General features: G+C 42.0%; 1 protein-coding gene across 1 annotated transcript; it reads left to right on the plus strand.

Moving 5' to 3' along the window:
• Positions 1 to 221: 221 nt before the first annotated feature.
• LOC117463997 (uncharacterized) lies at positions 222 to 25,157 on the plus strand. The gene is made up of 3 exons (XM_034106526.2): positions 222 to 454; positions 11,111 to 11,163; positions 22,864 to 25,157. Exons 2-3 carry the CDS (start codon positions 11,132 to 11,134, stop codon positions 23,591 to 23,593), a joined length of 762 nt encoding a protein of 253 aa, XP_033962417.1. The 5' UTR covers positions 222 to 454; positions 11,111 to 11,131; the 3' UTR covers positions 23,594 to 25,157.

Consider the following 25,157-nt stretch of genomic DNA (forward strand, 5'->3'; position numbering starts at 1 on the left):
CTCTGGACTGAAGTAAATAGTAATACTACAGTGTTAAAAGACCAAGCAGATAGTTCAGTAAACTATATATTTGATAGATACAGTCAATAATAAAAGTTTCTCAGGGTACAGGAGTTTTCTTTTGAAAGTTGTGACCGGAAACAGTTGTAGTTCACCTTGTTTACTTTGACAGTGGTCCACTAGTGACTAGTTTCCCAGGCTAACTAACCATCAGACGGTATTCAGACAGGAGACATGGGACTGTTGGATCACCGAGGGGGTAAACTCTTCTCCAAAACAACACAAACACAGGGAAAGAAGTCTTATCCAGCCAGAAGAAATTCATTGGAGCTTTACTTTTACACGTGTATTGATTTATACTAAGACCGAACGAGAAGACTTAGATGACAACTGAAGTTATCCGTGCTTTTGTGATACCTAGAGCAAAGTGCCACTCCTTCGCTTAGCGCAACAGGTAGGTCGAAACATTGTCTATCCTTTAAGGCTTTCTCACATCAAAAATAATGTTCTGAATTAACTTTAAAGAGTGTGAAAAGTGTTGTTGAAGCGTTGTTAAATCGTGGTGAGCTCAGCTTCGACGGTTCCTCACAGCGACAGGTGAGCCCTGAGTGGTGATGTCAGCCATATGCCGAGTCGCTTTGAAAAACAAAGAAATACAATAACGTCACCTTGCTATAGATAATAAGGTTGTTATAAGGCTGTATTAAATGGTAAATAAAGATTAAAAAGTATGATAAGACCCCTTTTAAGCTTTTGTTTTTAGATAGCCCATACGCAAAATGTAGTTTTTGACACACTTTGGAGATGTGAGTGCACACCTGTTGCACTTAATGGCATATGGCTGTTAGCACACGCTATAAATTAAAACATACATTCATATAAGTTATCAATAAGTTTATGAACTGTCAGTAGGCATGAGTGTAACTAAAAGAAAGCAAATAAGTCGTGTTTTCATATTTGTATTTTATCATTTATCCTTTTATACATTTTAATCTTTATTGTCCCTATTTGTAAAACAATTATAGTAGACAAATACTATATATTTCAAAAATATTGTGTTGGCCTTCAGATAGTGCTCAGGCTGTAAAAGGCCCATCATGTGTTTGTTTTTATATCTAACTTAGGATATTTTGCATTATTGATTCATTTCTTTATCAAAACATCTTATTATACGAACATTTCAAAAGCCAAAATATATTTCAGTAGCCGTAATATATATTAAATCATAGCTGAAATGATTAGAAGACTAACTGTTCATCGACAGAAAAATCATAAATAACGTATTTTACATAGCCTCTCTAATATATGCTTTTGCAGTATAATTTTCTCTGTTTTATATCGTCTTAAACTGAACATCTTTGTGGTTTGGACAGACAAAACTAAATATTTAAAGACATCATTTTGGGCCTTTTAACTAATCTCTGTAAAACATGTCTAAAGCTGGTGCAAGCAAATGTTAGCCAATCAGTTTCTGTTCTCTAATCATACCAGCTGTAGTAGAATATAAATGTGTGTGTCTGTGTAAAAACAAAATATATAAAAGTTTCAATATGTCCCTACAATGTTGTTAAAGTGACATACAGACGCTGATAAATTCCATCCAGGCCTGAACACATTCACTGCAGGCAGGTGAAGTTAATGAGTGAATGGAGGGCTGGTATGGGGGCATTTGTCCTTTGTTAGGATGGAGTGGAGAGGCCGAGGAATGGTCTTGAATTAGTTAACAAGAGCTCCTGTACACGGCCTTGGGCTATGTTTGCACATCTAACACGTAGCCCCGCTGAACCCTGGGTCGTTTAAAAAGGCACACAAACTTGATGCTTGAGCGCAAACCTGTCCTGTCTGCCGTTTATCTAACACTGATGTTAACCGCCGTCAACTAGCAGCTCTCATATATCAAATGTCTCTTATATCAAATGTCTCTTTAAATTCCGTGATGGTTTTCTGGTCAGTTTTTTTCACCTCAAGTCAGTTTAGATTTACAACATCCTGACAATTGATTTACACAATGTGCTCAGCTGCGGTTTGGAAAACACATTTTCCTGGCTTTAGAGGCAGACTCCACCCATGTGGCAGCCTATTAGACAAAACAAGCCATTAAAAGCGTATGCAAATATTATTTGCCCAAGAGCTAGTTTGCCTTGCAGCAGGATGGATGACTCGACCTGAAACAGGATGTAAACAGGAGAAAAGATCTCAATGCTGTTGTTGCACGGATAAAGATTGTGTAATTAATTTCCAAGAACATTTTATAATATGTAACGGATAAGGGAGTGTACTGCCACTCCTAAACAGACTTCATAAAAAAGAAGCCTATTAATATATATATTTTCGGGCAGTCTTGTTGTCTTGTGTTACTGTCAGGATTTGACAGGGAGTTGGGCCTAAAAGCAGTACAAAGATGATGCGGATCAGGAACACAGGGAGAACCCACAGGAACATCTACGTACTGACAAAGAACAAAAGACTCAGCTGGAGAGGGGGTAACAGGGGCAGCAGGTGAACACAATCAGGCAGGAAAACACAGGAAGTAAAACAAGACATGGCATTTCAAAATCAAACAGGAGACAGAAAATCATGACAGTCAGAAGTACCCTCTTCCTCTGCATGTGTTTCTATCTGAAGCTGCTACTAATAGATACTTTTATTTCATGATTAATGAGGAATTACATTGATTATTTTGCTTAGTTTTTATATTGTCCTGTTCCTGTAAGCCAGTACAACGACATTTTGTTTTAATAGTACACCCTGTGTCTTGTTGAAATGACAATAAAGTATGTCTAAGTCTATGTTATACAATATCAGAAAACACACTATTCAACTAAACAGCCTGATTTTGACTTGTATATTCACACTTACTGTAACCTGGATAATGTATGCAAATATATCTCCATAAAAACTAACAAAAAATAAATGTGTACATTATAGTTGTTTGAATGGTTAGACCCACTTACAAATGTTGTTTAGCCCCTGTTTTATTTACAGCTGCATCACTGGCTCTATATGAAATAAAAGCGAGGTTTGTTTACTCGCTTAAAGTATAATCAAGAGCTCCTGGCTCAGGAGGATCCACGGGGGGAAAACAGCAGCAGGTCTGTTTGCAGTGTGAGAGGAGGGGGGGGGGATTGATAAGTGAGGGCTGCTGGGTAATAGAGAGGAGACGGGGCTTTTTTTCATCGGACTGCAGCTCAAGGCCAAATAAAAAGAAGTTTGGAGCTTGACCTCCCAAAATGTACATGGACTACTTTGAGTAGAGTAAGTTGCTTGTGGAGGCGGAAAATCCATATCTAAATTGACCCATTACGAGTGTTAAATTAATATAAATTGTCGCCATGACAACTCACCATGGATACACTTGCCTGATCGCACCAGGCGTATTCATATAAGACAGTTAAAGGTGAGCCCGTCGCATCCAAATCAATTGAAAATGAATTATGATTTGACAGATATTTATAAGTGTTTCATTGTGAGGTTACACAATAACATCACTCTGACATCACTCTTTTATGCGAAGCATTATCAGGTGTGGGAGGTTATCTCATTTACTGTATATGCAGGTTATTAAAAGCTGGATAAAGCAGCGGGTGAGACAGCGCCACTTTTTCTTGTCATTGCTCAGACTTTAGAACGGTGTATTGACATTGCAGGCTGATTTGAAAAGCCTCAGAGCTGATAAGAGGCTACATTGACCAGCTTATCGAATGCTGCAGTTTTCTCTCAGCAGAGGTAACACCGGCAGCGACAAGGAAATCCTGCCAATAAGTGCTTCTTCTTTATTTGTGATATGGGATAATAGCCCGTTTCAGCTGAATTAAATGGAATGGATTTTAGATCAGGTTTAAATTAGCACCAGGATGATTTTATATGACAATAAGAAAGACTGGATTACTGTACCTTTTGCTTTTCAAAGTGCGAAATAAGGGATGCAACTTTATACCATCTGTTGGGGCTCGCCAATATTTCCATATCATTATGTATCGCCGTAAATGGAATGTTGAGATATTGTGATACCTCCGCATATCTTTCTGAGCAACTTCCAGTGATAACATCTGCTCTTATGTCAGTCAAAGGCTACAGTGCATGTCATCCTGAGACCCATCATGCTTTTTTGTTTTGGGAAAACGCAAGGCGGCTATGTAGACAAGCGGCTTCTCAATCTTGTCTTCCCTCAAAGGATGTGTTCAGGTAAACTCAATTGTGTGGGTCCAGAGCCCAAAATAATATCTATAAAGTGATGTTTTGTACCAAAGATATTCAGTTTGGAGTGATATTAAATTAGATATGCTTCAATTCTTGCTTCAAGGCTAAACAGTTCATCTTTGCAGCTTTTTAGATCGGATTAGAGAAAGGGGACCTTGTTTTCAATTTGTAGGATTCACCACAAAATAAAAAAGAATTTACAAGGAAGCTCCAAAACAACAACAGACCGTCATATGGATGTCAGACCAGTTCGCCCACTTTTCCATCAACAAACCCTTCCCACGTTAACATGATCTCTCTTCTCACTGTACCGTCACACACACACACACAACACCGACAAACACTCTGACCAGAAGGTGTCAAGATATAAATGATGCTTTATAAAGGTAGCACTCAGCTTACATTACAGTTCCATCAGGGGACCGAGTTATGTAGCAACAGCGGGGTCTTTGTATTGAAAGACTCGACTCCTTTGTTGTAAAGTTCACCAGAGACCCTCGAGAGAAATATTCATATCTACACCTCAGGGCAACAACTCTCCGAATGAGCATTCAATTACTGTCCGAAGATAAGCGAAAAAGGGATTTGTAAGATCTATTAGGAGGCCTCTAAAGTTATCCAGGCTCTCTAAATCCTCGTCCACCTGCGTGTAGTTTCATATTCTTGGTATGTGCCGTGTTTAGACCCGCAACTCAAACCCTCGTTAGACAGGAAAAAGGATGTGGATAGATTTCAGTCGTCCAAGGGCAAGACAAAAACAATCGTCATGAGATATGCTGGAGGATGACGAGAGAGTGTTTTTTTAGTTTTGAGGAGAGAACGAAGATCAAATCAGTACACCTATTTATTTGTATTTTCATCCTTATTATTCACCATTTAAAGCAGAAATACACCAGGAAACAACACATTTGCTATGGAGGGAATGGTGTCAGATGTCCGATCTCTCGATGTAATCCAAACGTCATTTTTTTTTACATAGATGCTCCGACAACGAGTCCCTGTGTATGGCGAGCCAATCACTGGCAATGCTCTGTGCACATACGTCGATTAATCGTTGATAGTGCCCAACGGCATTGTGACAGAAGCATAGCGCTCCCTCCCCATCCAGTTACCCAACAGGTTATCACCGTTAGCTTTAGCAGTGTTAGCATCGTTAGCCAGCTCAGCCATCGCCATGTTGAGAACCGTATAGAGCCATAGAGGTCATCTCAATACTCAAATGTACATATAGCGTGGGGTTGAAGGTGCCCTGTGTTTCCTCACAAAACATATCCTCTTGTTTACATGTTTACACTCTTGCTATCTTCTTTTTGACTGCCTTTGAGCGATGCTACATTTTCAACACTCGTATATATTGTGAAACCATTGGCAGAAACATGTTTGACATCAGTATGCTTCCTTGCAAGGAGTTATATGAGAACACACCAATCGCATCTCTGTGTACTAACCATGAAATATGAAGCTACCGCCAGGGTTTACTTCTCTTGTCCAAAGGTTAAAAAAAGATCTGCCTTCTAGCACCTCTGAAGCTCACAGTATAATCCTCTCTGGTAATGAAACCCTTCAATTAGTGTGAAAAGAACCACTCCTTCCCCGCATAGTAACTGTTTTTAAACTAAACTCTTAACAGGTCAAATACATTTCAGCTGGACTCTTTCCAGAGGAAGAATTATGTTAAGCCTTATTATCTTTCCTGAGGGATTTCTCCACCCGCAGCAATCGTTCAATATTGGCTCTGACTGCCAGGTCCAGCGTTATCCCCTGGATTTCAATCCAGTCCACTTTTAGGGGACACTCTACAGCAATCTCAGTTTTATTGCACCTGTTTCTCCAAGATGAAATGTTTCAATTTCCCCCGGAGAGAACTCAGAAAGTGAAGGAACGGGAGCTGGGCCAGGCTGCCAGCGCTGAAATATCTCCCCCCTGCAGTAATCGTCCTCCAGTGCTCCCTATCATAAAAGAAGAGCAATATATAAGATATTGAATAGCACAGGGAGAAGATAAAGCCCTGTTTTAGCTGGCCAACAATGCCCAATATGTGACTGAATGATAGCCATTTGATGCTCAGATTGAATTCCTGATCTCATTATGACTTTGGGAAGTCTCCAGGGAAACAACATGATTGGTCATTTGGATATGCTGCTGTGAATCTGAGTCCGATGCTGCTGTTACTGTGAAGCCTGCTGGATACTGTGAGGTGTACATGGCTTTGCTCCAACTCACATCCTGCCTTCCTGATCAAGCTTTGCCATTACTTTATGATCTACAATCTACTGTTTTAAAATTATTACATATATTTATCTAAGTTGTGATGGATGACAAACATACAAATAAAAAGAGGTGTTCTGGATACTTGGAGTTAAATAAAGTAAAGGCATAACATGATAAAATACTGAAATAGTGCATTACTTAAGTTAAAACACTTCAGCTACACAACAAAGTATCAGGTTGTGCGTTGCGTTTGGGCTGGTTGTTAGCTAGAATCAAATGTAATGTCACTTTTTAAACTCTAATATCTAAGATTTCCCTTTTCCACCCGCTAAATTGTTAGAATGTGCTGCTCTTTTCTGTCTTATGTGTCAACATTTTGATGGGCAACGCAAGCACTTTTTAAAGACGTCATCTCTCATCATCTTTTCATGAACTTATTACGCTTCAAGTTTGGCAGAAGCCCTTGCATTGAATCAGCTTCGGTCTAAAGAATCTAACTTTTAGGACCATGGGGAACTCTTTAATACCGCACTGGTTTCCTTACTTCTCGCTGTGTGGTCTTAATCTTTAACATGCCACACTGGTTTTCCCACTTCTCGCTGTGTATTTAAAGTTATTTACTCTGCAAACACAGTGGGGCTAAGATGACAGCTGCGAGTAGACACAGTGGAGCCAGAGCATAAGTCAGCCCGCCTTGTATTCATGTTTGTCTTCAAGCAGAGATCTTGGGAGTTGTCTTCGACGTTTGACGCTAATGTCACTTAGTTATTTGTGATGTAACAAGCTAAGATGGCAGTGTGACTGAATCTCTGCCCTGAGGAGCACCTCCTCTCTGACTTTGAGCTCTTCCTACTGACCAGCAGCAGGATGCTCATCCCGAGGTAGCTCTGCAGTCACATGGGCAGCACCCAGGCCACACTGAGAGTTTTTGCCTTGCAAATTGGCAACCCAACTCCATGAGGATGCAAACCAGCTTTCTCCGACCCAGGCAGCCAACCATCAGTCGGCCTGTGGGATGGTGTGTCCTCGTTATGTAAGAAAAAGAAACATAGACTTTACATTTAAAACAGGGGTGTCCAAACTACATCCCGGGGGCCAAATGCGGCCCGCGGACCATTTTGAATCGGCCCTCACTCGGCAAATAAAAAAAGTATAATGACTTAAGTGTAATAAACTTCTGCTTGTCTTACTTCTTAAATATATATGTTCAAATATATTACACAGTAGTATTCATGTGTTAAGTTCCCATCAGCAAAAACACGTGGGTTTGCTATCCTGGCTCCAAAATGGTGGAATGAGCTCGCCATTGACATCAGGACAGCAGAAAGCCTACACACCTTCCGGCGCAGACTGAAAATCAATCTCTTTCGACTCCACTTCGAGCGATAGAACTATTAACAAAGCACTTACTGTATATACTAACAAAGGACTGGCTTATCTAAAGCCAGTTGAGTAGCAGTTGATAAGAAAAAAAAGCCATTAACAAATGTACATAACAACGTTGAAATAATCAAGAATAATTGTATTGACTTTTCCAACTTATAACTTAACTTATGAGGCAATATTTCTCTAGTGAGTGGCCCAGCCCTTCGTGTATTTTTCTGTATGTGGCCCTCGGTTAAAACATTTCGGACCCCCCTGATTTAAAACGTTTAATTGCACCTGTTTTAGTCAGTAATAATACAACTCCAACAACCAAGAGCTGAGTAAACACGCAGCCTTATGTAAGATGAAGAAGAAGTGTGTTTTACGTCACATCCCTGCCACAAGTGCTTCATTATGCCCAAGCTTGTTATGTTCGCATTATTTGACACATGAGAGGCAAAGTCATGAGATAGACTGCAGGGCTAAATATTTGTCTTTGCCTCCTGTTTCTAATACTATATCTTTGAAGGGACCTAGTGGTCACATACTATCGCAAATACAAAAAAACGGACTATTCATCATTCACTTATACTGCGGGTTGAAATGTTTTCAAGAAATGTATGTATTATACAAGCATATCTTAGTGCTACCGTTTGTTTTATTTGTACTGTAAAATGTTCTGGCTCCGTAGCTACAGGCTAAAAGATATAAATGTAGTCAGCTGTCTCCAATCCTTTTAGTGGCAGCTTTTATCTGCGTGAAACTTGGACAATAGTTTATTAATGCAATTCTAATTAAACTGTTTTAGTTTACCCTTCATGTAACCGTATTTTCTTCAGAGAAATGTGCATCATTTAACTTGAAGTTATTGCTTAATAACTTAACGCTTAACTTAATAACTTAACGCTGTCACAACATTTAATAATCCATGTACTGTCACCGTGTTTTTATCTGTAGTGAAAACATGGTGCCAGGAAAGGAGCTACGTTTATTCAAGCTCATAATTAATTCACAACAAGGAAGTCAGAGATTGTCATGTCAAAGGGTTTCGGGCCATTCATTTCAACAAACAGATATGTGGTCGGATTTGTGATGAAGTTCCCCGAACGCATCGAGGCAGCCCGCAAGCACTTTAAAACATCCCTAAGGGTAAAGACAGCGGATAGAGGCAGACACATATCACCGAGATATGAGATGTACATAATGCACAACAACGCAACAACCATCGCACAACAAACAACAGGAAGAGGACATCTGGTGGAGGGGGAAATCAGCATGAGCGGATTGGGAGTTGGAGCCCGTCAGACGATTATTAACCTGTTTGAATGTGACTAGTAATTGTAAAAGTCAGCTGATAGTGACTTCTTCCGGGACCGATGCATCACTCCATTAGTGTGATAGTTCCCGATGCCCGCTGGGAAATTACCTCCTGTCTTACCCCCCTACTGGAAGATAAGGGACTCTTGGTTGGTGGGTGCAGCCATGTGGAACAGGGTCCTCTATTTAAAGCACCACTGAATCTCCAAATTGCACTTTTCATGCTACACCCTCTTGGCTTCTTCAACTGTAGCGGCGAAAGTGTGCCGGTTAAAATGTTGAATGTGTGTTGGGGATTGTTTCAGCTCGGTTACAGTCCACCCAGTTTTTACGAAGGACAAGGAGAGAATAGAGGCCGCTCAAAGACAAGAGGAGTGTATATTGAGATGTGTTCTGTGTTTGAGCTGACTTTGTTTGGCTCTTTTTTATGTTGAGGTGCGTAGAAGCAAACCTGTACAGGGGTGATGAGACGCCTCGGGAAACCTAAGTCATGCTTTGCTGCTTTGTGAACAAACAACACAGTCTTTCATGTTCACTCAATGTGACCTCACAAAGAGTGGCGCGGTGGTTACGAGTTGTTGTCGGCCAACCTGGAAGTTAGCATCGCAATGGCTGCCTCAACACAAAAGCAATGGGATTTTTCCATGTTTTTGGAATATTGTGAAAAACACACATCTGCTCAGAGGGATAATCTCCACATGTTGACACCATGTATAATTGCTGAAGCCTGAATGTAATGGGCAGAACTGAAAAGCTAACATCAGGCTATAAACTCAGTACTTGACTATCACTTTATGCTAAAGGCGGATTCGTGTGTGGCTTGATGACGTTAAGTAATCGTATTTAGTCACTTTTAAGCCACCTCTCTTTTAGGACATGGAAAAACTTTGGACATTCACCAGTGGGGAATTTACTCACATATTTTAAGTCATAGAACAATACGTGAACATCTCGTTAGCTTCTTTGTCCAAAGACATTTTAAACCAAAAGCTTGAGAAAACCCAAAGCGCTAAAACGCTGACTCGGGTAGGGTTAGGGTTAGTGAACAGGCCCTCTTTAGATTTTCTTTTTTAATGCTTACATGTTGAATGAAGTTCCTCCACATAACTAAAGCCTATTGCATCATAGTTGCCTGGGCTTACTGCATCTTAATCACAGAAGCTATGGCACATTCTTCTTCTTCGCACTTTTTAACAAATCCCATGAAAAAACAACAATGAATCGCCAACAAGTACTGCCTGTGTTGCTATGTTGATATGTTCAACACCAATGCCCCTCCATGCGCTATTCTTTGTCAACGTACAAGACAGACTTATCCTTTTAAATAAATATTGTTGTTCATATGTGCTTTGATAGTATTCGTAATTAAATGAAGCAGCACCCGAAAGTTATTGAACTCATCCCACTGTTGGACCAAAGGTAAAGGACGGACCTGCAGGGTCAGAAAGTTGGGGTTAAGAATAGAAATGTCTCGTGGGCAGACATCTTTCCTTTCTTCCACAAAGAGATACTGTGTCCTCTATCTGCTTCACTCTCAGACAAACCGATTCAAGACTCAGTGATTAATTATTTACCCTGGCAATGAAATGCCAAAGCCTAGGGAAACACACCACCAGGAGAGAAAAGGTCACTCGTAGACACACACTCCACAACACACAGTGCCACACCACAGTGATGGATGGCAATAACATCTTTATTGGTGCTTCAGGCAGACACAGTTTTCATCCTTGTGTCCAAACACCGTCGGGACCAAGGGCAAAGCAAAAACTTGAGTGATGAGACGAATTCCTCGAGAGGGCGCTCATTTAAAAACTGCTCACATGTCAGAGGTGGTGAACCGTCCGATCAATAGCATCTCGCAATCTGTCAAGTGTGTGCTGTAGTTCCTGTGGCTGAAGAATGAATGTAGCCTCTATAGCTTGGACATTGATGGCAAATGTCACCTGGTTTAAAATATATATTACAGAAGTTGTGCTGCTTCAGATTGCCTGATGTCTTTGTGTATGTCCCTCCACAGCTCCACTACACAGCTGGCCAAATGGGGTGCCAATGCTGCAGGATGATAAAGAGGTGAGTAATTACCTCTGTTTGGTTTTGGGATCCTTTTAAGAGAAACTGACAGGACACCATCTTACAATCACTTAATTTAACTGATATATGATTGGTTCATTCAAACTCCATTTCTTTAACTTTCCTCTAGTGACATCTAGCCAGTTTTTGTTTCATGTTTGATGTTCACCCCAAGACATGGAGGTCTTTCAGTTGTGGTACTCACTAGATTTAAGAAGTATAAATAAAGTATAACAAGGGATCCAAAAACACTGTATCTCCATTTAAATATTTTACAGACCTTACAGTGAACATGTTTCATTGATTTTCTTAGTAAGTAACATGCCCTTTTGTTATTTGAACTGACACTTTAAATGTCCATCTTTTTTGTTGTAAATGTCCCCATTTTTTTTTTGTGACAAATGACCTCCATCACGCTCTATCCCCGGAGCCTCGATTCAGATAAGAAAACGGGAACAAACAAAAAAAAGTATCGGGGAACAGTGATCAGTTTTACACTTCACAATTGAATACAGGTTTACATGAACAACATACATTTTCCAAAGCTTCCGAACTCTTTAGCCTTTGTCTGTGTTGTTTTTCAATATTTTATGTGGGTGTTGTTTTTTGCCTTTGTTTGAATCTAGTGCCTTCGGCAGGTTTTTACTCCCATTAGATTGAGCTCTACTAAATGCTTGCTAGCAAGCTAATGTGCTAAACTACAATGGGAAACATGATAACCGCTTATTTACTAACTGTTATTCTACGCACGAAAAGTTTATTATTATTCCGCCGACTTATTTTGCCGCGCTTCTTCTCCCGCATTGAACATCGCAGAAACTCCGTTCAAACATCAAAACGTTCAGCTCGGTCGGGAATCGATGGCTATTACTTTTCTCATTCATAACTTTCATAATTCCAGAGATACATCCCATAATACATCACATTTTTAACCATTGAAGTCAATGGAGAAATTCTTCAGACTTCAACAAATCTTCATGCGACTTCAACTGCTAACTGTTTATTCATACTTTCACTCAGAAACCTCATTCCAACTTTAAAATGTTACACATCTTTCTGACATTATTCGTGTAAAACAACTTTTAAATCTGATTCTTACTTTTAGAGATATTAAACATTGTTCAGACCTTGTTAAAGAGGTTTTCTTCAGATTGTAACATTAACTAGAGTGTGTGATGTCACAGCTAGAGGGTAGAACATCTTGAAATTTGCCTTCATATATTTTTTTTAAACTGCCATAATTCCCAAACCCTACATTGCTGAGACATAATTTTTCATGACAAACGTAGGAAAACATCTCGTAGCTTGAAAAAATGTGTGAAAAATAATTAAACAAAATGCCTCTTGAGGGCATGAAGTGACAAAAACTTTCAACATGCCTCCATTAAAGCCCATTGTAATTTCAGGCTGATATTTCCTCACAGTAGCAGCCGCACACCTTTTAGTTAAACTGCCAAAAAGGCCACATTATTGACCCGAAAGTACACAAATATTACACTTCAGATACTCAACTTCCTTGAGATGCTTCACGTTTTGAAATTTCACAGATATCTGTTATGGTTCTTCCACAAAACGTTCACATGTAAGAGGTTTATCTCTCATTCAGAACAATGGAAACCTGTGATCTCTACAGACCTCGTTAGCTCAACTAGAAACACCTGTGTAATGGAACACGATGATGTCATCGCTCCAACTGACATGCTCAGAGCAGCAGACTCCAGATAGCAGTGTGCCAACAGTCCAGCCGTGAAGACATCTACGGGACAGTTTTGAGATTTCTTCAAATGTCGTTGCCATGGCAACACAATGCTCGCCATGAAACACGGCTTTCTCATAACTTAGGTGAGAATACTCCAAACGCCCCAAAACTTCACAGGTTTTGTAACGATGCAGCCATCAACGCATCTAAGCGTATTATGGGGTGTCATCAAATGCCGTTGCCATGGCGACAGACCACTCGCCATAAAACATGATGTCGCTATAATTCCTATGAAAATGTTCAAAAACTGCTCAAACTTCACATGTGTGCCAACAGTCCAGCCGTGAAGACATCTACAGGACAGTTTTGAGATTTCTTCAAATGCCGTTGCCATGGCAACACAATGCTCGCCATGAAACACGGCTTTCTCATAACTTAGGTGAAAATACTCCAAACGCCCCAAAACTTCACAGGTTTGGTAACGATGCAGCCATCAACGCATCTAAGCGTATTATGGGGTGTCATCAAATGCCGTTGGCATGGCGATAGATCATCCGCCATCAAGTTAGTTCAGAAGTTTGCAGTTCAAATATTCTGCTGCTTTTCCAAGCCTTTTTACTTTCTTTTCTTCTCTCATCACACATTCAAGCCCCCAGTGTTCATGTATGATTTCAATCTAAATTCACTTTCTTCTTACACATTACATTTCAGCATAGCAGTTTAGTGTCAGCTTTTCAGCATAAAGCATTCCCACTAGCAATGTATTCAGGAATTGCATTCTCTAGTTAGCATTGCCATTGTAAGTATTTTAGCATTAAGCACTTGTCCTTCTGATAAATCAACTTATTTTAAGCGCTAATTCGTGTTAGCTCTTGAGCATACGATAGATTCCAGTCCGCCTCCTCACTAACAGCCTCTCACTAGATTTCCTTATCTGCAGGTGAACAGGGACAATTAAAATGTCTCCCTCCCCACATAATGATTTCTTGTCTCGTTTCATGCAGATAGTGAAGGGTCCATTTATAAATGATGTCTGCGCTGAGCCTCACGTGGGCTCTTTGTGCAAACTGAGTCAATATGCCAATAGCCATCACCCTTGGTTACTGTATTTCCTTGCAGGACTGTCTGCTCATTAAAAGCCTACATGGCATCGTTGTCAGGGTCTGACATCACGGTGCTTTTTGAGGTGAGCGAGGAGATAGAAACAGGGGCAGGAAAAAATGTTGATTGCAGATTAATGAAAAGACACACTGGGATTCGCATACCACAGCCGTAATCCCCCTCCTCACTTTTTCTTTCCTTTCCCATGTCAAAGACACACATGTGAATGCGTGCGACACACACACATACCTCTGTTATTGTCTGGAGTGTCACATTTCTGGGCGGTGTTTAGGGTTGGACAGGGTGGGCTTTTAGGTTACTGGGTCAACAACTCAGTCTCTGTAAGCTGACACATTCCAGGCTGATGCATTTATTTTGAAAAAGAAAATATTTGAATGTTCTTATTTACAAGGACTCTGGCAAAAAGAAAAATCTCCAGAACTAGTTTTAATGTATATTTGATCCAAAACAATAAAAACAGTGAGTCTTAGCGGTCAGAATTCTTCACATTTACCACAAAATATGACGTTTGATCATAATTAAAGGCAGTGCATGAAGCCTCACCCCAAACAAGCTAAAGCAGAGGCCCCTAAACATTTTCAAATGTATCAAAAGTTTTTTGTGAGAGCTCGTCTGATGTTGGATATTTCCTTTTGACTTGATAGTAATTGTTACGTCCCCACTAAGGTCTAGGGGACCTGGAGACAATAACGTACAACCAATAAGTATGAGAGAGTCAGAGTAAAGGTTGACAAAAGGTTTATCCCTTGTAACCTATCAGATAATACAATTAAACAGAAACTCTGTTTGTGAGGAGGAGGAGGAGTCAAAGGATTGTGCCAAACAAAAGAAACAAGCATAACAAAACCAGGCCTACCTCTACAACTATCCTTTGAAACCAAACTCAAACAAAAACCCTCACTAACTAACTACAAAGAATTTGACAAAACAATATACAGGGGTGGCAACAATCCGCTTACCTAGTGTGTCTAAACAATAGTTAGCTCGGTGGTGAGAAATGTACAGGGTACCCCAGACTTACCTAACTCCTCCACCTCTCAACACACACATTAACAAAGTTCAGATTATTCAAATAGCTTTAGTTGCTAAACACAGCCGTGTTCCTTCCTCAGCAACAGGCCCAGAGTGAGAGAGAGAAGACTTCCTGGGTGCCTCCTTTATGGTCGGCCCTGGTTGCTGATAGGCCAGCTGAGGGTGAGAGGATCCAATCAGCCATCAGACTCAGGTGCACAGGCAGATACCGATCAGCTGCTGATTAGCTGTGCAGAAGACAGGGAGAAGAGAGAAACACAGGAGGGAAGGAAAACCACACATGTACAGCCTGCCTGGCACGTAACACCCCCACACATATAAATCCAAACAGTATGTTTGGCCCTTACAATGAACATTTATTTACATAGCACGAGATAGTGCATCGGCAAGAACATTATCGGACCCCTTTTTATGGCTTATGTCAAGGTTGTAGTTCTGGACAATCAACGACCAACGCATAAGGCGTTGATTGTGGTTGTACATCCTTGAAAGAAAAACCAGCGGATTGTGATCAGTGTATACCTTAATAGGTTTTACACTGGAGCCAAGATACACCTCAAAGTGCTGCAAGGCAAACAATAGAGCTAAAGCTTCTTTCTCAATAGTAGAGTACTTCAACTGATGTTTGTTGAACCTTCGGGAGAAGTAGCTCACGGGGTGATCGATAGCCTGTGCATCTTCTTGTAGAAGAACAGCCCCTGTCCCAACTCCACTGGCATCGACCTCGAGCTTGAATGGCTTCGAAAAGTCTGGTGCAGAAAGAACAGGAGTACAACACAGAATACCTTTTAGGCTCTCAAATGACTGCTGACACTCACCGGACCAAACGAAAGACTTTGAGGGACTGGTCAACGTAGTGAGTGGGGCCGCCACCGATGAGAAGTTTCTGCAGAAACGGCGATAGTACCCTGCCATTCCTAGGAAGCGGCGAAGTTCCCTCCTGGTGGATGGCACTGGGAGGGAGGCAATTGCCCTGATCTTTGCATCAGCAGGGCACATCTTCCCCCGACCAACCTGCTGACCAAGGTAGAGAACGGTACCTTTTCCAAACTCACATTTGGCAAGGTTAAGCGTTAGGGATGCGGCCGACAAGCACTTAAAAACTTCTCTTAAGGTAGACATGTGGCTAGACCAGTCCTTAGAATAGACAACAATGTCGTCCAGATATGCCTTACAGTCTGGAACATGTCCTAATACAAGATTTACAAGCCTCTGAAAGGTGGCAGGTGCGTTACACATACCGAAAGGCATCACAGTATACTGAAGGAAACTGTCAGGTGTCACAAAGGCCGAGATGTCAGAAGCACGCTGTGTTAAAGGAACTTGCCAGTATCCCTTTAACATGTCCAGTTTACTGACAAATTGTGCAGGACCAATTTCATCGATGCAGTCATCAATGAGCGGTAATGGGTGTGCATCGGGGACAGTGACAGCATTAACCTTGCGAAAGTCAGTGCAGAATCTGGGACTGCCATCTGACTTTGTGTCTAGCACACAAGGGGAACTCCAGGGACTGGAACTAGGCCTTGCAAATCCGTTTTTAAGTAGATATTCAACTTCCCTTTTCATAACCTCTCTCTTAACTGGGTTAACTCTGTACGCCCGCTGTTTGATGGGCGAGGGGTTGGTCAAAACCACATCATGAGCTAGGACAGAAGTTTGTGATGGAGTGTCATTAAAAAGACATGCAAAGTCAAATATCAATTTCTGTATATCACTTCCTTGGATATCAGGAAGATGAGACAAGTAATTGGACAAATCAGCTAATACCTCAGTATTGCTTAGTCTTGCCCCCTGTGGTGTTGCACTGCGCATCACCAACTCATCCTCATCCTCATTTGAGCTCACCTTTGAAACTGAAGCCATAGGAGAGACGGTTGTCTCCACCTGGTGAGCTTTAGAAGACTCACTTTGGTCTTCCCTGGTGCAGTACTTCTTTAGCATGTTGATATGACACACTCTGGTAGGACGTCTGCGGTCAGGTGTTTGAATGACGTAGTTTGTTTCACCGAGCTTCTTATCTACAACATAAGGACCAGCAAATTTAGTAGACAGAGCAGAGCCAGGTACAGGCAATAGAACCAACACCTTGTCACCTGGCTGAAACAAGCGTGCTACCGCCTTCTGGTCGTAGCGTTTCTTCATGTTCCCCTGGGTAGAGGTCAAAGCTTCCCTAGCCAAGGAGCAAGCACGATTTAGACGATCCTTAAGTTTGGCGACATACTCCGGGATACTGCAAACTGTTTTCGTAGGCATGATCAAATGCTCTTTAAGAACCCTTAAAGGACCTCTGACCTCATGTCCAAACACTAGCTCAGCAGGACTACCCTAGAGACTCCTGAACAGCTTCACGGGCAGCAAATAACACTAAAGGAACACCGTCATCCCAATCTTTATGAGACTCATGGCAATGTTTTCTTAACATGCATTTCATAGTCTGGTGAAACCTCTCTAATGCCCCCTGACTTTCAGGATGATATGGGCTGGATGTCACATGCTTGATACCTAAGGTGTCAAGTACCCGCGCAAACACTTTAGACATGAAGTTGGTACCTTGGTCTGTTTGAACTACCTTCGGTAGACCAAACATGGAGAAAAACTTCAGAAGTGCCTTGGTGATGACCGGGGCAGTAATTTTCCGTAGTGGGATGGCTTCTGGGAACCTAGTGGAAGCACACATGACAGTTAAGAGAAACTGGTTTCCAGTTTTAGTTTTAGGTAAGGGTCCCACACAATCCACAATCACCCTTTCAAATGGCTCTCCCATTACCGGAATAGGAATGAGAGGAGCAGGGTGAATCACCTGATTCGGTTTACCAACAACTTGGCACACATGACATGTTCGACAATAAAGAACTACATCAGACTTAAGTCCTGGCCAAAAGAAGTGTTTTAAAACTCTTTGATATGTTTTTGTTACCCCCATGTGACCTGACCATGGATGATCATGAGCCAAGGACATCACCTGAGAACGATAGGTTGTTGGCACGACAACTTGATAAATTGCTAAGGAGTCTGACTCCTCACAGGCATCACTAATCCAGCGACGCATTAATAGGTGATCTTCCATAATGTAGGCCATCTTCTTTGACTTGGCCTCTTCCTGACTGATAACAGAAGAGAGACATTTAGAAAGTGTTTCATCACTTAACTGGGCTGCCATGAATTCTTCCCGAGTGGCAGGCAGTTGTACAAGCTCTGAGCTGTTACTGGGTGATCCAGCACCAGCAGACCGGGCCTCCTCTGGCAGTCGGTCCGACACTGTCATGTCTTCAAGAAACTGCCCTGTAGCAAGAAAAGAATCAGACAAGTCCTCTCCGTATTTCTTTGACTGCGCCCTTGTAACAACACAAGCAGGAAAGATTTCGGGAGGTACTTCAGCTGATTTCTCTGCATCTAAACTTAGATCAGGAGAATCAATGACCTCAGGTACTGGCTTAACTTTGCCCCCAGCCAAGTCATTACTGAGGATGAAATCAACACCTTTGATGGGCAAGGCAGGGAGGACAGCTACTTTAAAGAATCCTTTGACAAGAGATGAGTGAATATAAACATTGTGCAAAGGAGCCGCAACTAGTGTCATGCCTACCCCTTGAACAACAGCACTTGATCCACATGATGATCTGGAGGTTAAAGGTAAGATGCCTTCCCTAATAATGGACTGAGAACCTCCTGTGTCCCTAAGTACCTGTACTGGCAGCTGGTCTTTAGGATCCCCTGTTAAAGAAACAAAGCCCTTGGAAATAAAGGGTTTGAAACAGGGATCAGGTACATCATCTTCCTGGGACATTTCTATGTCTGATAGGGAAACTCCTTTAATGAGTCCCATGCCTTTTGGCGTTTGAAAGCGTTGCGAAAATTGTTGTTTACGCTTTAAGAAATGACACCCTGAAATAAGGTGTCCTGTTTTATGGCAGTAGTTACACTCACGGGTCCCCCGTGGAGGTGATGGTGGTCCTCTAGACCTTTCAAAAGTTGTTGGGCCAAGATCAGGTCTTCCGGTTTGTGATATTGAAACTCTATCTGGGCGCCAGGGTGAAGAAAACACAGTCTTGTGAGTGAGCATAAATTCATCTGCTAAAACAGCTGCCTTAGCCAGTGAAGTAACCTTCTGTTCATTTAAGAATATCACCATCCTTTCAGGCAAAGAATTCTTAAAATCTTCCAAGAGAAGTAACTGACGAAGACTCTCAAAATGATCCTTCACTTCATTAGCCGCACACCATTTATCAAAGAGAATGCCCTTCTCTCGCGCAAACTCAACAAATGTCTGCGTAGCAGACTTTTTATGGTTTCTGAACTTTTGTCTGTAGGCCTCCGGCACAAGCTCATAAGCACGCAATATCGACTCTTTAAGCACTTCGTACTGCAAGCTTTCTTCCAAAGAAAGTGAAGATACCACTTCCTGAGCCTTACCTACTAATTTGCACTGAAGTAGGATTGGCCACATGTCTTTAGGCCAGACCAGTGCGGTAGCAATTCTCTCAAAAGCACAAAAATATGAGTCAACCTCTGACTCTCTAAAAGTTGGCACTAACGCAATATTTTTACTAACATCAAAACTCTTTGTATGAGAGACTGTATGTGAAGGTCTTGACCTCTCAAATGTCTGCTCTGAAGAGATTCTCAGGGCATCAACTTCAAGCCGCTTTAACGTGATTTCTTTCTCAGCTTCTATCTCTAACTTGCGAATCTGCAGCCTGTGTTCATAGTCCGCTCTACGCTCCTTTTCCTGGCCCTCCATCTGAAGACGGACAAGACGAACTTTTAGTTTGGCATTACTACTTGCACCTAAGCTACCCGGAGAGAAAGCCTCAAACCTAGGAAGCGTTGCAGGAGGAGCTTGAGGACTAAACTTGTCAACTCTAGGTGTAGCTAATACTCTTTCCCTATCATCTTCAATAGACACCTCAGCCCTAGGCTGAGTTGACATGCTTGGGATTACAAGAATCTTTAACTCCTCTAGTTTTTGCAGGATTTTCTCTCTCATCTCTTTTTTTACTTTATACTTGTCTACTGTAATGTTAAAGTGAGCTGCAATACATAACATGTCATCTTTGCGACAGGAATACAACGTATCAACACTTGGACTTTCAATAAAGTCCTGTAAGTCAAAACCCATTTTTCAGCCAATGTACAACACCTACAATGACTTCTCAATTATTGGTTGTTTTTATTTCAGGAAAATAGATATCCCGGACGAGCCCCCATTTGTTACGTCCCCACTAAGGTCTAGGGGACCTGGAGACAATAACGTACAACCAATAAGTATGAGAGAGTCAGAGTAAAGGTTGACAAAAGGTTTATCCCTTGTAACCTATCAGATAATACAATTAAACAGAAACTCTGTTTGTGAGGAGGAGGAGGAGTCAAAGGATTGTGCCAAACAAAAGAAACAAGCATAACAAAACCAGGCCTACCTCTACAACTATCCTTTGAAACCAAACTCAAACAAAAACCCTCACTAACTAACTACAAAGAATTTGACAAAACAATATACAGGGGTGGCAACAATCCGCTTACCTAGTGTGTCTAAACAATAGTTAGCTCGGTGGTGAGAAATGTACAGGGTACCCCAGACTTACCTAACTCCTCCACCTCTCAACACACACATTAACAAAGTTCAGATTATTCAAATAGCTTTAGTTGCTAAACACAGCCGTGTTCCTTCCTCAGCAACAGGCCCAGAGTGAGAGAGAGAAGACTTCCTGGGTGCCTCCTTTATGGTCGGCCCTGGTTGCTGATAGGCCAGCTGAGGGTGAGAGGATCCAATCAGCCATCAGACTCAGGTGCACAGGCAGATACCGATCAGCTGCTGATTAGCTGTGCAGAAGACAGGGAGAAGAGAGAAACACAGGAGGGAAGGAAAACCACACATGTACAGCCTGCCTGGCACGTAACAGTAATTATATTGTCATTGTAGCTTTACCAATGTTTCCTTTGCTTCTGGCTTAAAGAGACATTATATACCCAAATGAATGTGCCTATCAACCCAAAGTATGGGCTTTTTGGGAGGGGGGCTTAAAGAGACGGGCGCTAAAACAGAGCATTTCAGACAGAGGGTGAATACAGGTATACTCAGATTGAAACTATGAGAAGAATAATGTGTTTTTTGAACATTACTAGCAACAAAGCTTGCAAGTTATGCCTCCCTTTAATATGAAAATGTACTCGAGACAAAGATGTTCATCGTAGGCTAAAGTTTTTGTGGCATAAAATCAACTTGTACCACTGACTGCATTATATTTCAAACCATTATAATCAGCTTAAATCTAATGCTAGAAGTGAGTTGGCATTGTGCTCACATACTGCAGGGATGGCTTATCGTTGTATTCGCTCAAAGGAATCTTACCCTATAACATAATCCCAATTTGACCTAATGCAGTAAACGGCAACTTGCCTGCCGAGCTTTCGCAGTTAAAACATATGCAAATAACATGGAGGTGCATCCTATAAAAAGAACTCTTTAACATAAGCAACACACCACAGAGAGGGAACCCCGATGGAGAGAGGAAGGAGGAACTCCCAAGAACCAAATGCATCTACTTATATGCACATTTGAACAGAGCAGCTGCATTTCTCCGAGTGACTTGTGGTCCTCAAAATGATTATTTTTAGGTCTGAGAACTACTGCCACACTAATATTCCAAATGTATTCAACCTTCCCAAGCATTTCGAGGCTTTTGTCTCCACCACGTAACAAAAACTGTAGCAGAAAGTCTGCTTCCAGACAATAGCTTGGAGAAAGAAAGGTCTTCCTCCTGGCCGCTTATGTCCAGATTCATTGGTCTTATTTTTGTATTAGACCTTTCATGTGTGTCTGTTTGTGTGGCTTGAGCCTCACATTTCACCTTGGCTCAGCGGCGGCGCTGCCCAGGAGCGAGGGAAATGTGTTTACCAGGGGTGAAAAAAAAGCTGTTGAGTCATTTTATATATGTGAAATGTTAAGAATAGTGTGAAGTCAAAAAAGAGGTGTTGAGATTTTAAAAAAAATACAGTGAGTCCAAAAGAAAAGGACATCTTGAGAGACAGAAAGAGGAGGCGATAGATGGAGAAACTCGAGTGAAGGCGCTCAGATCAAGGACAAGTGAAGTGCAAAGGGAGGTAGACGGCGAGCTGCAACTAGAATAAAGTGCCGCTGAAAGAGAGACGAGGAGGCGGTTAGAGCGAGGCTCCTGGAGAGGTGTGAGATGGAGGCAGCTCTGCCGGGGTTACGACTCAAAACAAATGAAATGACAAAACATGAGGCTCTCGCAGCAGGTAATGTCTGACAGCCTGTTACTCTGTCAACAAACTAAAGCCCACCTGCCAACACTCTAATACCTGTGGAGCTGTGTGAGATCTTGTGTTTATACTGTATACCCTTGTAGGAAAGCTCTCCATCAGATAGGGGTTGAAGCACTTCCTTGTTTGCTTTGTATTAATCTGATTGAGAATGAAAACATTGTTATGAAATGCCCTCTTCGCATAATAAGTGCTCATTATTTTTAGAAAACAAAGTGTGAATTAATTTCCATTTATTAGCTTTTTTTGGTTTTATTTACTTGACTTTACGCATAATCAGCTGCCATTTGTTTTATCCAACAGTTGTTTTCTAAAACTGTTAGACGACCTTTTACTTTCATTTATTTACAGTAAATAATTTAGGAAGTTGGGTGATTTTCTCATAGTCTTCTATACAAACTGATATATTTTTGGAACCAGTGATGTCGCCCCCTGCTGGCCATTAGTAAAAAAATACTTTAGGCACTACCCCATTGTCTCCACTTTTCAGAACCAGTGGTGGCCACCTACTCTAACCCTTTTGAAAGGTTTTGAAAGTACTTTTTTCTGTCTGTCTCTCCCAGCTACATGTACGACCCCTCGGTGGCGGTGGATGTGAGGAAGACGGACTCTGCCAACAACTCGCTCTACCAGCCACACCAACTCCCCCGCTGCGACCCGCTGCAGAAGCAGAAGCAGGGCTTCAACAACCTGGGCTACAGCAAGTCCAACGACAGCACGCTGAAACTGGAGGTAGACAACAACCACGTCAACCACAGGCTGCACTCACAACCCAACGAGCCCCACAGGCAGGCGACAGATGGAGGTCTGTACATCATCCAGCCAGAAGCTCTGGGACCCAGGTGGGTGATGCAGGAAAGAGGCCCGAGCCAAGTCCCCGTTTACCCCAACAGACAGGAGAACCAGAGGAGCTTCTCCGAGCAGGAACGCCATGTGACGAAGAGCAGGTGGGACAACGGCGTAACGGAGTGTGTGATTGGCAGCGAGAGCCTGTCAGCAGACGAGATAGACGAGGGAGTGGGAGGGACTCCGGAGTACCTGTTTGACACGGGGGACGAAGGGAGCGTCCTGTCGGTGGACCTCCAGACCAGCACCACCAGCCTGTCCTCTGCCGACACCAGGGACGGGCTCCGACTGCCCAAGGGTCTGGACGTTTCAACGGTGGAGAGCGGGATCTCGGTGATGAAGAGCGAGGACGAGGAGGAAGGGGAGGTGCATAGCGTCATGGACTCAATGGTGGCAGAGGCTCTAGCTGCTCTAGAGGCTGCGACGGCCGGGGAGGAGTACGAGTGACAGGACGCCTCACAAAAATGTCCCAAATTGGGATCAATTAAGTACTATCTTATCTCTTATCTTATCACCAAACAACTCACGGACCTGAATGCAACTTGACAGTGTGTTCATAAGCACCACGTAACTTTAAAGATCATGGAACGAATGAAGGAAAACTAAATAAGTACAGATTTATTTTTGAACTCAAAATCTTGTATATTTTTTTTATTTTGGACACTTTGACAGAAGATGTTTGCCTTGTGAAGAAGGCAACTTTTCAAATGCCACGAGTGAGAGGTTTGTAGACGATAGATATCTTTTAAATGAAGTGTGTTTAACACTCCACAGTCCTAACATGTGCTCATCCACTGCTTTGCCATGTCCGTACTGCCCTTTTACAGGTGAATGTTTGCTTCATTCTGGAGCATAGCTATGCTAATTGCTAGCATAGAGCTAATTGTGAACACACAGCCCTTGCCAGGGGCGGACTGGGACTAAAAATCAGCCCGGGAAACTCAACCGGCCGACCTGCCCAACTCGGTACCGCTAGTCAATAGTCAACGGAGGGTGCTAGTGAATTGTCTGACCGGCCCACTTCGGTACCGGCCCACCGGGAAAACTCCCCTGGTCCTTGCCATAGCTTGCGGTCCCTTCAGGAATCTCGCCCTCGTTTCACTGAGCAGGCGAGAGAGGAAAGGTCATTGCATGTTTTTTTTATAACTATGTTAATGTCTTTGGTTTGTATTTATAATATCCTCACTTACATTGATTTATTCTGAGAAGAAACAGGATGGGGGATGTGGCAGCGGTCCTTATTTATAACTTTTTGTGTCATCATTAATTCCGTCATAATTAAGCAGAATGAATATCGTATCTACTTTGAAATTTAGGAAAATGTGTTTACACACTGTTGTTACATCATCACATACATGTACACTGACAACTCTTTGTTTTTCTGTCAATAATGTAACTGATTGCTCAACATTACAGAGTGGGACCACTTTAGCTTAACCTTAGCTTAATGAGATCAGAGGGGGAACCATAAAGCAGTTTCGACAGAGCCAAGTTTTTTAACGATAGCCTGCCAGACAAAACCTAAAATCCCAGTCAGAGAGATAACGGAAACCATGACGATTTTCCTTGCATCCTGCACGTTCCACTAAAATACGTTGTTTTGAGCAAGCCAACACTTACAATACACAACATTTTAGGTTTTTTGAAGCCAGGGACTAAAAAGGAAGATGGCTTTGACCCCTGAGGCAAATTTGTCATATTTGGCTATACAAATAAAATAGACTTGGCTTGACCTGTTATCGTCTCGCAACGTGGTTCACCCCTCAGCTAAGGTTAAATCATTGGATAGAAACGCACCTAAGGGCCGTCAATTCCCCCGACTAGCTCTGTTTTTTCAGGTCAGGCTTTGTGTTTCTAGCTGGCCTATGACATTAGTTCAACCTGCAGCTTGGTTAAGTGCCTTATAAGGAACTGATTGAGGTTAGATGGTGAGTGTGTGTTAATATGCTGTTTTGCTCATTGAAGTTCCGAGTCCTGCGACTCCCCTTATCACTCATTGTTTGCCTGCCAA

Source organism: Pseudochaenichthys georgianus, chromosome 18 (genome assembly GCF_902827115.2).
Source record: "Pseudochaenichthys georgianus chromosome 18, fPseGeo1.2, whole genome shotgun sequence".
Classification (NCBI taxonomy): Eukaryota; Metazoa; Chordata; class Actinopteri; order Perciformes; family Channichthyidae; genus Pseudochaenichthys; species Pseudochaenichthys georgianus.

Excerpts from the sequence above, each read along its gene's own strand:
- LOC117463997 (XM_034106526.2), top strand. The coding sequence starts at position 11,132 with ATGGGGTGCCAATGCTGCAGGATGATAAAGAG. Across the intron at positions 11,164-22,863 it reads TGCTGCAGGATGATAAAGAG|CTACATGTACGACCCCTCGG; the intron begins GTGAGTAATTAC and ends TGTCTCTCCCAG.